Here is a 14896-nt window from a genome sequence, read left to right on the forward strand (position 1 = left end):
AGGTTGAGGGCGGAGGTAAGCTGTTGAATACTAGACAACATAATAAATCCGGAGACACGGAAACAAAGATGGGTTGCGTACGCCCTCCTTGTTTACAAGTTTCCGGATTACTGATATGCCGAATGCATTGACGTTGTGCTTTTATGCGGCTTGATTGAACCCATCGACTGAGCCTCGGTTACGCTCTGACTTAAGGGGAAAGGAAGCGTAGACTCGAGCCGCGAGCGGCGAGCCTCGGAAGGCGGGAACCCCACTCACACTGCACGGTGAGGCGCACGGCGGCGCTGACGGGCTCCGGCGACACGACGTTGGTGGCCACGCATCGGTAAACGGCGTTGTTGTCCGACGAGTTGGCCACGAAGGTGAGCGTGTTGACGGACTCCCTTCCGCTGGTCGTGTACGAGCTGTCCACGCTGCGCTCCTCCTGGTTCCGGTACCAGACCAGCTGGGCCAGGGGGTTGCCGCCGCGCGAGATGCAGCGGAGCGTCGTCGTGTCGCCCATCCGGATCGTCTCGCCCTCCGTGTAGCCGTGAATCTCGGGGGGGCCCGGGGCGACTGCGAGAGCACATTCTCGCTTACTGTCTTTTCTGCTCCCTTTTTACTCCGTCATTCAAACCTCGCTTTATCCCTCGTTTACTCCCTTATTCACTCTCTCCTCGCTTACTCTCTTGTTTACTTTCTTTTTACTCCATTTGTATTTTCTTGTTTATTCTTTCGTTTACTCCCCCTTTTACTCCCTCCTTTACTCTACCGTTTATTTCCTCGCCCTTCCATGATATCTACGGAGAGAGGAAGAAATTCTAGATTATGGTACATTGGAGAAACGAAAGGCCAGAAATGAACGAATTAATTAAAACTTTATGTTGCGTTTTTTTCCCCGATCTAATGCTATGGAAGGGACATAAATCAAACAGAATAAGAGAACGGGGCACTAGAAGGCTTTAGAAGATTAGTGTGGCGCCGACGATCGTTAAACATTAAATTCATCAGGTTAATTATTGCTCTTGAAGAGACACGATAAGCACGACGCCGAGTTCAGGCCTATTCACACATGCAGCGGAGCACTACAAGCATGGCGCTGACCTCGCGCTAAGCGCCTGCTCAAGGGGGCGTTTATTTACTTATTTCGGTACCTTCAAAGACCAGGGGGCGTTACAGAAGAGAGTGGTGGAAACACAAGGAACAAACAACAGGTAGTTAATTCAGAAATTTAACAGAGAATGAAAAATGCAGACACCGCAGGTTATTAAGAAAGTAGATAACACTCAATGGGGCGGATCTGAAAGGGAAATCGTCGGTAGTCGTTGCGATGGAGGCGGGAAGGTGTTCCATTCGTTACTAGTCCTTGGGATAAATGAATCGAAAAACAAGTTATTGGGACACTCTGGCACGCCTACTTTGTTATGGTGGTCCGAACAAGATGAGACGTATGATGGCTCTGGAAAAAGTTCGGTTTTGAGGTGCGGGTTATAATGATATATTTTATGAAATAGCGGGAGTCACGATATTTTTCTGCGTTTAACAGCTTTGTATCGCACCGTCCAAACTGTTGCTCATGGCAGACGATAAGTAGCTGACAACACGTGAGCAGTGCTACATACGCGGTTCGTTGCATGTGAGAACAGGCCTTAAACTTCCGAATATCCTGCCGCTTGCGCAGATCCCAGCCCATGAGCTTGGGTCGTGGTGGGCAGTTGATCTCGATATCAATTTCATACGCAAGAAGCGGATTTACGTAAACGGGGTCACGGATCTCATGGTGGCTAGCACTCGAATCTGTACGCAGACTGTCTTTCGTATGATGTATTATCCGTGCGACCCGGGATTTAAAAAGACCAGGAAATGATTTTTCAACTGTTTCCTCTTTAGCTTTTCTCCTCAACTCAAATGAAAAATGAGAAATCACGCGGTCGTAATGTTCTTGGGCACCGGTACGATGACTCCAAGCTTCCACCGTCCTTTTTAAGCACACCATAGAACTCGTTATTCGCAGGCCATGATAAGTGCAGTCATGGCACTCATTGGCCACGAAAGCGAATGCAGATATTCGTCGAGCGATTCATTGTTGACGACTTTATACTTCTGAGTGACGCACTGCTCCTGTCCAATGCGTGAGATGGGGCAAGCTGACGTGCTTTGGGTACCGCGGACGTATCAGAGTAAAAAGGCGTAAAGTTTTGGTAGGAAAGGAGGTACGAAATAGACCGCTATATTTTTGAATTTTCGTACCGGAAAGCGGACTTTTGACTCTCTACTTTCTTTCTTTTGGCCCACTAAACAATACGCGATTAGTACGATACCAATCTAAAATTATTTATCAAAGCCAAAATTCAGTTCATGGCCCCTTGAAGGGCGTCCTGAGAATAGGCAGTCCTAGAATCGCGGAACCGCAGGCTGCTGTGGGGAGCAGAAGTGCAACCATGAGCTCGCACTCTGATCTCGAATCATGCTTCTCAGCGCCCGCCAGGAGTTTCAGCGCGCCTAAGGCAGCTTACGGAAGCGCTCTGCTACAACTCTCTAATGGCAGATCTGGGCGGCAGGAAATGAAGTGGACATGGATCAGCCATAACATGTTGTTAGAGGTCGCTTCGAGAGTGTGGCCAGCGTCACACATAAGGTGCTAACCGGAAACGCAGTGTGAGAAGCCAGAGCGTGAGTTCAGCGTGCGAGATCGGTCTTATTCCGCACTGGGTTTATGCAGGGAATAGCGATATGTCCGCCATGTGAGATAGGAACTAGGGAGAGGAAACCGTATACACTTTACAATGAAGAAAACCTGTCACAGTGCAATGATCTTTCTAAGGCGGGAGGAAAAAAGGAGATGGCTAGGAGTAGACGAGCGTTTAGGTAGAGTCGCAAGTGAAAGGACGTGACGGAAAACTATTCACATTAACGGTTTTTCGTAGGAGCCAACAAGCAACCTATGTGGACTTTAGGAAAATTAGCCTGGTGTAAACAAACGTATATTGGCCGTGATCTTTGATCTGTGTAAATTGAACGGCATAGAATTTGCTACACTTCGCGTATGCAGCGGACAACTTGACAACCGTTTATTCGAAATCTTAACATGTTTGACACGGGTAACAAGAATTATTCATGGAACGGAAATTCGGAAAACCTATAAAACAAGTACTTTGTTATTCTTTACAATATCAATATGACAACATGATACTTTTGGACTCGGAATTTGTTTTTTCTTCTTTTTTCAATCACGAAGTTGGCGAAGATTATTTGCAGGTAAGTGGCTAAATGTATTTAGGAACATGTTATAACTCAAAGTATCGGCGTTGCGGTTGCGACACGAGGTGCTTCATTTGTTCGGACCGTTAAGTTCTTTCATCAAAATATGCTTATATACTGGTTTAAATACTTAACATTGGTTATGTTATCATTGAGAGCATGTTGTATAAAGATGATAGCAGAAATTATTTGATTGCTTCAGAGCTGAGCGAAGGAACGGGAATTCACCGAACAGGAGACATTGCTTTTTGGAATCTGAAATTAACGGACCGAGTTTTACGCCTTTATTTTGTTCGAACGCTTAAAAAAAGGGGAATTAAAAAAATAACTCTTTTGCAATTTCCGTATTTCTAAAGGTTCCGTCGTTCCATAGTTTACATTCACTCCCAGATTACAAAAAAAAAAGCGTGAACGACCGCTGGCCTGAAGATTTTATCATTTTCAACCCGCGAACTTCATACCCGCCGGTACTTTTTTGTTTTGTTTATTAGCTGAGAAAAAAAAGCATATGAACAAGAAAAAGAAAGATTCATAATTTTTGTTTTTAATGCGTGCTAGTTTTGTTCTCACAATGAAAATTTTGTTTTATTACTTCGAGATGGCAAAGAAATATTCCAACTCGGTATCGTCAGGAAAACGTTTATAATTAATGTACCTTCGAGTTTCAAAAGCCTCTTTTCTTACACGGGCTCTCGAAGCCAACCACTTTTAATGAAACCGCGAGTTTGACCTCACCGAAGTGACCTGTCCCGCGGCGGCAGAAGAAGGCAGGCAGCGAACACACAAACACACTCGAAAAGGCAAGCGAGAATTTGAGCAGGGAACGCTCGCACACCAAGGGAACGGACAATAAATCTCTAAACGCCTAATCTGAAAAAAAAAGAAGATATATATATATATATATTCATATGTCTACACACGAATAAAAGCACGAATGCAGAGAGAAACGATTGCGGTACATTTCGATCGCTCTTTCTCAGCTATGATCTCGAGAATGATTAGAGACACCGGCAGTTTCAAAAACGGAGAGAATTAGGTGTCGCGAGCATCTTGTTATCGCTCAGAAGCAAATGCGATTTCCGCATTATCCTATATAAGCACGCTGAAGAACGATTCAAAAAGCAAGAGGGCTGACAATAGCATGCCTTGCCTCGCACTTTTTTAAGCTGTCGGCCACTAAAGCGATTACAGTTCTTGTGTTCCCTCCCGATGACGCAAACGTGTATAGAAAACAGTTCCGTCGTGCTCACAAAAAGCAAAAATAAAATGCGTTTTCTACTTAAAATGTTAGGGAGCACACGTCGCGCAGACACCTGAGCATCGGATCCGACAAGCCACACCCGGCGAATCCCCTTTCATACGTTCGCGCTAAAGGCGATTGATGCATTCTTCACCCTGCACATATTTCACGGGAGGATGAGTGTTTTCTTCGTCCGGCGAGCGCACGGAAGAGGGAATCTTGCGCACGGCGGTCTCATCGTTTTACTGAGCAAGCACCCAGAGAGAGAGAGAGTCCAGCCACCTAATGTTCCGGTTCATATTTCGTGTGACCGCGGCGGTGCCGGTATGTGTGTAGGTGCGTTCGGTGCGGGATGCTTTCCATCCGGAACACCGACAATCCTTCATCTAAAGTTTTTTTTAGGGAACGTCTTGTTTTTTCTGAGTTTATAGTTTTGCAGCGCGTCCTCCCTCGCACTGAACATTTCGGGGAGCGCCGGCAATCGGAGCACGCTCACGCCAAATTCAGGCTGCCCGGTCACAGACCCGTATCGCTTCTCGGACAACACACTATCTATATCATGAATGAAGATAGGTCGCTGCCTGTTTCTCCGAGCCCATTCGTGGTATGTATTTTTTGCCTTTGTACGCGCACGCGCGTAGGTTTACGATAGGCTCTGGAACTGGGCAATATTTTAAAGCCGTTGATAAATATACGGGAAGACAGGACACGACGAAGAAGGGAGATGTTCCCGTCTTATTACCAGAAACAGCGAGCGCCTGAAGTGTCCATTTGAAATCAGTAATGATCCCGAAAAATTCGAGTTTGATCTAGATTTACTATCTTCCTTTGTCTAAAGCCCTGTCACATTAATTTTTTTTTTTTTTCAATTTTGTGATACGCTTGGCAAAGTCTTCATACGTAGTAGCTTTACCGCTCTGTAAATCTTAATTATATTTTTTCTGTACCGAGAGACACACCGCGACTTCCGAGAGAAGGCCATTGGCTTCCGCTACAATCAAATGATCGGCTAGGTCAGTCAATAGGTGTGAAATGCCACGCACCAGCTGCCGCCCCTGCTATAGGGTGACAGGATGGATTATTATTTGGGTTCTAACGCTTTAGCGTCTCGCTTTTGGATCTCGGTTTCGCGAGAAGTTGCGTAAAAAATGACGCCACTTATATAGACACAAAATCTGGTCACGCGATCTTTCGTTACGTGACCAGATGACGTTTCAGGTCACGTGAATTAGAAGAAAAAAAAAACCTTTTCGAAACACCATCGTGTCAAGCTTTTTCGTCTCATCTTTGTACGACGTTATCTTTGCCTGAAATGTACTCTACTTCGAGCACAAGAATATAGGCACTGAAGTTAAATCAAAACGTGAAGAACAGTTGATTACATTATCGTCAGTTGAGGGATTCCACTCCCCGTAACTAAATGGGAACATATACAAAGACAGACACGCAGTCTGCACACACCAGATAGGAAATATTTATCTTATAGTATATTGGCATTTCTTAACCCGAAGCAAGGGAACCGATGTTTCGCCTTTGTAATTTTCCCGTTCAGTTACTACCGACCGTGTGGTTTCCTTCCAGAGAAAAATATAGTATATAATTTAAATATAATTAAGCTTGCTTTCGTCTCGTTCTCGAGTTTAATAAGCAAAACTATTTTAATTTCTGCTCACTCTGCTCTTCCCAATTCTAAACACACAATATTTTACTTTTTTTTTTGTTCTTTTTTTGAGGTGACGCGTAGACGCGATGTATTAAGAACGCAAACGACGCGCTTCCCCATCACGCTCATCTCCAAAAATTATGTTAATAATTGTGATCTATTTACGCTTGATAAAGGAAGTTCTTGGGGCGAATTAGACATGACATCCGTGCTCCAACCTCGGCTGTACTTAAGGTTTAAGTATTTTAGGTGGCCTTTATAAGATATGGGGTGGTTCCCATGAACAGTCAACGATAAACAACACTATCTAAATGTTTGTCTGTTTCAAAACAATACAACACAAACGACTTTTTTTTTTGCTTTAGAACATGTGTTAACGCGGTCTTATGGGTGTCGTATAAAAGTGTCACACACAAAAAAAAGTGACGATTCGAAGTATGTAGTTCAGCGTGCGTGATGTCTCGCGATGAGTCCCAATTTAGACCGCGTTGAGGCCGCTTGTGAGCGAACCTAATCTTTAACAACGAAGTTTCGGAGTCCGGTTTCAGCTGTCTGAGCCTGGACGGCGACACCTTAGGGAGGACTTTCTCCATCCGAGCCACGAGCCTTGGGAGGTTGTGGCCAAAACCCTCGGGTGGTCTTTCCAGCTGCGCGCATTTCCCAAATTTAATTCCGCCTATACAAACGTAGGCGCCAAAGAGGGCTCCCTACCCGACACGTCGCTTTCAATCTGCCTCGGGTGTAATTTATGCGATTAAAGTAGGCGGGTTCGGTGCTAAAAGGCCTGCGGGCGCGTCGAATTCGCATCGCGCGGGCGGCCGGGGCAGACGTTGTCGCGATTATGAGCGAAAGTTTCGCACGTCCCTGGCAGCGCCCACAGTTCGGATCCGCGAGCGAAGTTGCGTGGACATGCGAATCCACCGTTTCCAATTAAATTCCAGCTCGCCCCCTACCATCCGATGGAATGGAAAACATCGCGAGCCTGCTTGCGCACTCCCATTTTGATTGGAGGTAGACGCGGCTTGTACAGCACCATCGGCGAAGTTTGATTGTCTCTCTTTACGAAAACTTTGGGAATCGTCCACGTTTATTCCCTCGATGTCATGTTGAGCTTGTATTACAGTCGTACGCTTCAAAGTCATCTTTAACATTTTTATTTTATTCATTTATTCATTTCTTGGGGGGCAGGGGGGACAGGAGGAAGCAAGTCGAAACTTTTGGGCGTGTCGAAATCATTCACAGTGATCTTCCGTCGACTGCACTTTAGATTACATTTCCCTGTCAACTAACTAAAAGGCGAGAATATATTGAGTCTGGTGCCGGATTGGAAAAAAAAAATCGAGTGTCGTTATAAACAACTCTGTGACCATTCACCGCTTTCGTCATATCGGTTGCTAAGCGACGGTGTTGCAAACGGGCTTTCTCTCGAAATGCACCCAGTTTTTGATAACGATCCCATGTTTGGAGCGAAATCTAAACCCGTGCTTCTGCGTTGTAGCGCTTACTCTTGGGCGATATCACTGCGCTTATGAAACGTTCTTCAATTAACGGGTTTCCACGCAAGCCTCTTCGTTAGACGAGGCTTATCATGTGACTTAAAATAAACATTGGATGGCACTAGTACACAAAAAAAAAGTGAAAGCCGTTTACAACTCCCTGTAACGCCGAATTAGAGCGCAGCTCTTGAGAAGGAGGAGGGAAGGGTACTGGGGTGGTCAAGTGACACCTTGGTTGGGGGTCACGTGACCTAGGGGGGTCACGTGACGATGCCGATGCCGATGACGTCATTAGTAACGATGACGATGCGGATACCGATGACGTCATCAGTGATGATGACAATGACGATGCGGATGCCGGTGACGTCATCAATAATGATGACGATGAGGATGCAGATGCCGGTGACGTCATTAGTGACGTCACTGATGACCTCATCAGCGATGATGACGATGACGATGCTGATGCCGGTGACATCATCAGTGATGATGACGATGCGGATGCCGGTGACGTCATCAGTGATGATGACGATGACGATGCGGATGCCGGTGACGTCATCAGTGACGTCACTGATGACGTCATCGGGGGTCTCGTGACTTGGGGAGCCTCGTGACTTTGGGTGTCACGTGACCTTGGGGGTCACGTGACCCGAGGTCACGTGACCTTGGGGTGACCTTGGGAAGTCACGTGACCTTGGGGAGGGGTCACGTGACCTTGGGGAGGGGTCACGTGACCTTGGGGTGACCTTGTGATGACCTTGAGGGGCAAGTGACCTTGGGATGACCTTGGTTACGCCGACGGCGACGGCGACGCCGCTCAAGCCGGGAACGGGCCCCTAAGAGCTGCGCTCTAAAACAGAGCCAAAGAAAGTGAAAGCCGTTTACAACTCCCTCTAACGCCGAAATTGGAGCGCAGCTCTTGAGGAGGAGGAGGGAAGGGTACTGAGGTGAGGGTAGACCCCTCCTTTTCCTCCTCCTTCTCCTCCTCCTCCCCTCATTCTTTTATATGCTCCGGGGGGGTCACCTGACCTCGGGGGGAGGGGGGGGTGTCACGTGACTTCAAGGGGGGGAGTCACGTGACCTCGGGGAGGGGGGGGGCACGTGACTTCGGGGGGAGGGGTCAAGTAACCTTAAGGGGTCACGTGACCTTGAGGTGACCTTGGAAGGTGCCACGTGACCTTGGGGTGACCTTGGGGGGGGGTCACGTGACCTTGGGGTGACCCTGGTTACGCCGACGCCGCTCAAGCCGGAAACGGGCGCCTAAGAGCCGCGCTCTAAAAACGGGAATTCAAGGTGCAAATTTTAACAGGGAATGAATGCGAATGAACTTGTCCATGTTCAGTTTGTCCCTGATCTGACAGTGCAGTCGAGGCTACGTGCTGGTTGGGCCAGGAATACCCCTATCTTTCACCACGTGATCGCACTCCCGCTGCGACCCGCGTGCAGAAAGCGGGGTCAGTTGGTAAAGGGGGTGCGGTTGATTGAAGCGGCGAGTGTGTGTAGCTCCCTCGCATTGTCAGCACGCGTGATTTTTAAGGAAATGAGATCCAAAGGGTACAGCGGATGAAGCTTTTGACAAAACGGGATAATACCTGGTGTGGTGCGGAAAGCGACACTATTGTCAATAACAGAAGATGCTCGATTTCATTGTCAGCGAAACCTAGGTAGTCAGATATTTATCATAATGACTGCGGTAACGTGCACGACACGAATGGTTCTGTCTCTGAAAACTGAAGGGGTTACTTGGATACTATTTGGAGTCATCCATATGATTGATGCTAAAAGACATCATAGATACGCCGGTGCAGTTTCAGAACCCGCCAGAACTCTCTAAACGTATTTACGACGCTGCCTTCATTTGACAGCCGTGTATGTGAAGGGAGAAGTCAGAAAGAAAGCCGCTGTTCTCAGAATAAAGTGTCCCTTCCAAACTGCCAGCACAACACACATTTAAAACAAGCAAACGTCCCACTCAAAACAGGAATTGGTCACACTTCGCGGTCGAGGGCTGGGGCGTGGGGATGGCCAACTCACACAGGACCCCGAGCCTGACGGAGGTGGCCATGGGCGACTCGAGCGCCGGGTGGACGGCCTCGCAGGAGTACACGACGCCGTTGTCGTCCGAGTGGGGCGTCAGCGTCAGGCTGCTGATGGCGTTCTGGCGGCCACCCTCGCTCTCTTCCACGCTGTAGTGCACGTTGTCTGCGTAGAAAAGGGGGAAAAAGAGGGGGTGATGTTTAGAGCTTCGTTAGAACAAACCTGAAAGGAGTTCATATGAAAAAAACCGTCTACAGTCATTGGCAGCTAGAGAAAGACAGGAGGGGGCAATCCCGACCTTCCTATCGTCGCTCCTCGGCCAAGCGGCATTAGACAACGAGAACACTGAAGAACCAATCAGGGAGCAAGAAGAGTGAACTTGATAAGCCACGCCTTCGCGTTTCTTACGTGCTATCAATGGGAACATATGGACGCGCCACTGTGCGCGGAAAACCGGGCTCTGGAGTGGCTCGCGTGCATATCGTGGTTGGGAATGAGAATGCAAGGCGCGAATCTTTAATGTCCGTACAGAGCGGAGGCATTTCGCAGCTCCTCAGATCTGCAGGCGCGGCCATGGTCCCGATTGAGCGTTCACACCTTTATTGTCCGGTTGTTTAAACTCCCAGGCGGTGTAAAGGCGGATATACAGGATCTGGCTAAAAGCTACGTTTGCATTGCAAACACAATCTACACCGTGTATACATTTTTACTGATGGGTAATGCAGGGTGTCGAACCAAAACGGCACTCGAACCAAAAACCTGATCAAAGCCGTTATTTTTTATTGAACCGGAACAAAAACCGAAACCGTAATCGAACACTCCATCTTCAACCCGAACAGGAACGAAAACATGATATCACGTGGAGGTTACCAGTTCATTGGAAACGGTTCGACGCGATAAAATCTCAACTGCGGCTGTTCTTTCGGGTGGCAGCGGGTGGCACAGTGTTGACCTAATAAACGGCAGTGACCTAAAACCGACCTATATATATATACTATATATATATATATATATATATATAAAAGTGTCTATCTGTAGCAAGACTTGGCGTCCGCTAGTTGTGTCGGAGGGGTACGTCTTCAAGCTAATGAAGCCAAAAGGCAAAAGAGCCAGTCCTTTTCTGTTTATTTTGCTGCCACTTCTAGGAAGTAGAAAACGAACAAAATAAACACCAAAATAAGAAATAAAATTTAAAAAAAATGGGCGAGTTGTTTACGTGTGTTTTTTTTTCCGTCGGTGAACACTGAATTCGGCACCGATAAGACACGGGTCACGCGTCACAGCGCCGCCGGGCGAATGGACGCCGATCACCCGACATACTCTAGTTTCACCTTACGGAAGACTTGCAAGTTTCTTCGAACAATCGAAGCCATTTCAATGCCACGTGAGTGTCACCGGACCTTCGAGAGAAGAGCGCAGCAACTTGAGAGTAGCGTCAACCTTCCTCAGTGGCGCGTAGCCATGACTTTCACAGCGCTGGCTTGGCTGGGACGGCTAGTATATAGCATTCGCTGCAGCCTTTTTATGAGGTGAAACAGAGTGTAGCTGGACGCTGCTTGGGGAGAAGTTTCTTTGTTCCGGAGGTTCTTTTTGTTTCTTTTTGTTTGTATCGCCTCTCGACTGCTTTTCGCGACCTTTCCCCTTTTTAATTTAGCAGCTGAGTCATTTGGAAAGGGTAGTTCGAGAATAGGTGCGTGCTGTACACGGTGTAAGATATACATATTCGTGAGGACACACCGCACGGCGTACGCTGAGGCGCGATCGACCAGATAAAGTGCTCTTCGCGCGTCTCAGAATAGCCTCAGGCAACAGCGTCTCCGTCGTCCAGACGGCGCAACTGAGGGAAAAAAAAACATAAAAAGTACAAGAGTGCCTCGCACCCAGGGGCGCGCTCTTTCAGCGCGGAGCGTCTGCTCTGACCTTCACGGACACTGGCTTGAACACTGCGCCAGATATATAACCGCTTCAAACCGTTCATAAAAGTGTTAATGCGTCCGTGGAGGCACATAACTAGGGTCAGTGACGAAGCAGTGTCCACACAACACGAGTAGGGCAAGTCCAAGTTCTGCACGACGTGGCGCACCAGAAAAACGGCTTTTAAGTTTTAGTACGAGCATGTCAACCATAAAGAAGGATGGGAAACCGGGCCAGCGACAAGATGCCATGAGCCGCATATCGAGGAGCTATCTGGGGGCGCCGCTTGAAATTAAGGTCAGAGGAGGACTTCATCTGGCGCCGGCATCGCGCGTGTTGTCTACACCTATATGTATCCTACTCCGAGGTGCTGACTGATTTACTTTGCTTGTGAGTACTGTACGTTGGTTCTATTTCCGAGCGCCTCTATGACAGTGATTTGCGGAGCAGTGTTTGCCATGAAACGTTCAGATGGCCAACCAATTTTAGAATGGATTTGTTATGCTGTCCCCGTTTCAACAGCACGGCTATTGATGAGCTGTTGTTTGTAGTAATTTTAAAGCAGATGACGCCGAGTTGAATGCATTTGGTGTTTTAGCGACTGAGAGCTAAAATGTTTATTCTATTTTAGCGTCAATATTGGCGAAAGATATGGCTTAGCGGCTAAGTTTATAATCTAACGGATGTTGTCATTGTCGTCATGAGCAGATACACGAGGTGTAGTGGGCCTTTTCTATCTCATGCGAATGAGCAAGCTTGGATTGTGCTTTTCACTGCTGCTGTGCAGTAACCGATAGTTGAAAATACATAAACCAACCGCGAGTCGAGGGGGTCAAACGTGGTCACATCCAAGGCCTCTGACGCTGCCCTTCGTTAGAGCGTATTATTTATGGATGATCCTCCGTAACGAGACAAAGTTTAGCTGGGAATATTACATGTCCAAATCCGTGAATAACAGTGTAGATGTGACATGACATTAAAATTTGTGTGCATATAAAAACGAGAAATATGTTGCCATTTGCTTTTGTACCGTCCCCGAAGACAGAGACATCTACACTTCAGACGGTGAAATGCTGGGTAATGTTTGTTTGTTTTCTGCTTGGTACTGACCCATTTGACAATCCATACAATACACGCCTTCTTAAAAGTCCAAATTCTTTTACAACAACCAATAACTATGAGTATAACATTCGCGGAACGTGGTTAAGATTTAATGTCTTTTGTATTTCTTTTGTTTGACCCAAAGACACGGCACTTGAGTCTGGTACAATTAGGCTGAATATAAAATAATCTGGAACAAAAAAATCTTCTAAAATTATAGCAAACATCGGTATTGTTTTATTGTGATAAAAAGTTTTACTGCCGAGTAAATGATTTTATGCGTATTTCTATTTATATAATGATTCACTCAATTCGATTTTTGTCTGAATACAATTATTAGTTACTTAAATCCTACATTACAAGAAACAATGTCTCGATTGTATTTCAAATTAAAGATTCGCCGATATTTGACGTGTGTTACTACGTTGAAATAAAACACGCTTCATACATGGAAAGAATAACTGAAAGCAGTTTGCTCAGAAGGAATACCACGAAATGATTTCAGTTCAAATAATATTTTGAGGCGAAATCCGATTATAATGTGGCCTGACTAATTTACGCATTTGACTGAAACTCAAGTTTCTTATAAGAAATTGTCTCTTTTAAATAACAAAATAAACTGTGACAGGTTACCGAAAGACAATAACCTTAAACGAAGCAGGTCTTTTTACATTGTGTTCGAGACATATGACCAGCACCGGCACGCGCTGTAACAGTGAGCGTGGTGTGCGGGGTGACCCCAGCGTAGCTCGCTTATATTGAGCTAACCATTAGACGTGTCCTTCTTATTATGTGATCATATTTTGGTTTGATAAAAACATTACCCTCCATTCTTCTGCACGGCTACTGCAAGTAGCACATGCTCAACAAAATACGTAGAAGATACGCGGGCGGCCGTGACCTCAGATAAATTATCGGTTAATACCTGCAGGTATGAACCGGTAACCGAAACGATATATCGCATGCATGACTGAGCCGGAACCAAACCGGAGGAAAATCAAAAGCAACTGAACCCGAACCCAAACCGAACCGGAATAATGGCCGGTTTAACACCCTGCATCAAAGGAAAGGTACCGCGAACTGACTCTGAGCATTCAGGGTCAATTAGCGCGATAGGAGCTTTACAGATTCGATGCGATGGCACAGGGACTCCCTGTTTTGACTGGGAATGTCAATTTCTTTAAAAAAATGGATCATAATCTATACAAAAAAGGCCATCTTCCGCCATCGGATTATCTGGTATTGCAAACACACCTTAACTTCGGACACCGAAGTAATGAAATAATATGTAAAATCAGGAATTTATCCCATTTACAAAATTCTAATACATCGATCACGTTATGCAATACTCAAAAAAAAAAAAGACGTCCACCGTTTTTTTTTTTTTTTTTTGTCCTCTTTTATCCTAATATCAGCCCTGCACTTGACAAGCAAGGCAATCAAGAAACTTCGACAGCAATGCATCTGAGAACATCGCTCTATCGGGCTTTTTTGTTTCCGGCACAGGGAGAAAGCAAACGTCGTTCAACACGCCGGAACCTGACACGCCGTGCGTCTTGTTGCTAACAGTAGCTGCCTCATGCTAATGACCGCCTCTTGTTTACTCAAGGGAACCAGGCCCGCGGAAAACTTCAAGGCGTCTCGCACGCGCCCCGAAAGCTTCGTCATGGCGAGCAGTGATTATCATAGCCGTCTTGTTTTCCCCGACGTCTGACGCCTTCAATTACCAGCTAACTGCCGGAATGCCAGGACTACATTACTTCCCTTCTTGGCAAAGCGGCCGGCACCCGCAGGAGTGGGAAAGCTAGCAACAAATTAACCTGGGAGAAAAAAGCTCTTTCGGAATGCATATGGCTTGAGCTTCACGTTTCTTGGATAAAAAAAAGATAATAATAATTATATTATTGCGAGCTTAATTAAACTTCTTTCGCTCGCTTCTTTCCAGTCCGTACAAGTGTTCCTTCCGGTCGGAGTGCACTATTTACGTGCGATTGAGAAACTGCATACATGCTGTTACACCAAGTATTGCTCGCTTCACACCATCAACATGTGCCAAACTTGAATTTGCCGGAATCAGCACACGGTTGATTAAGTTTAATATACTTGAACTTTAGTAATCTCGTATCGGAATATTTTAGCAGAGATCAAAAAACATCTATCGACCACGTTTTTGCTCGCGTTCAATGTTAGTGGGAAAACGAATTTCCA

At 46.3% G+C, this 14896-nt stretch overlaps 1 protein-coding gene across 1 annotated transcript in view; it reads right to left on the minus strand.

Moving 5' to 3' along the window:
• Positions 1-14896, minus strand: part of LOC8042097 (nephrin) — a 504576-nt gene that overhangs the window by 47910 nt on the left and 441770 nt on the right. The window contains exons 6-7 of the mRNA XM_042290756.1: positions 9671-9838; positions 259-555 (exon numbers count right to left, since the gene is read on the minus strand). Of these exons, the coding sequence (XP_042146690.1) occupies positions 259-555; positions 9671-9838 (465 nt within the window). The remainder of the gene's footprint in view (positions 1-258; positions 556-9670; positions 9839-14896) is intronic.

The sequence above is a fragment of the Ixodes scapularis genome, unplaced genomic scaffold, assembly GCF_016920785.2.
Source record: "Ixodes scapularis isolate PalLabHiFi unplaced genomic scaffold, ASM1692078v2 PGA_scaffold0__279_contigs__length_252992795, whole genome shotgun sequence".
Lineage (NCBI taxonomy): Eukaryota > Metazoa > Arthropoda > Arachnida > Ixodida > Ixodidae > Ixodes > Ixodes scapularis.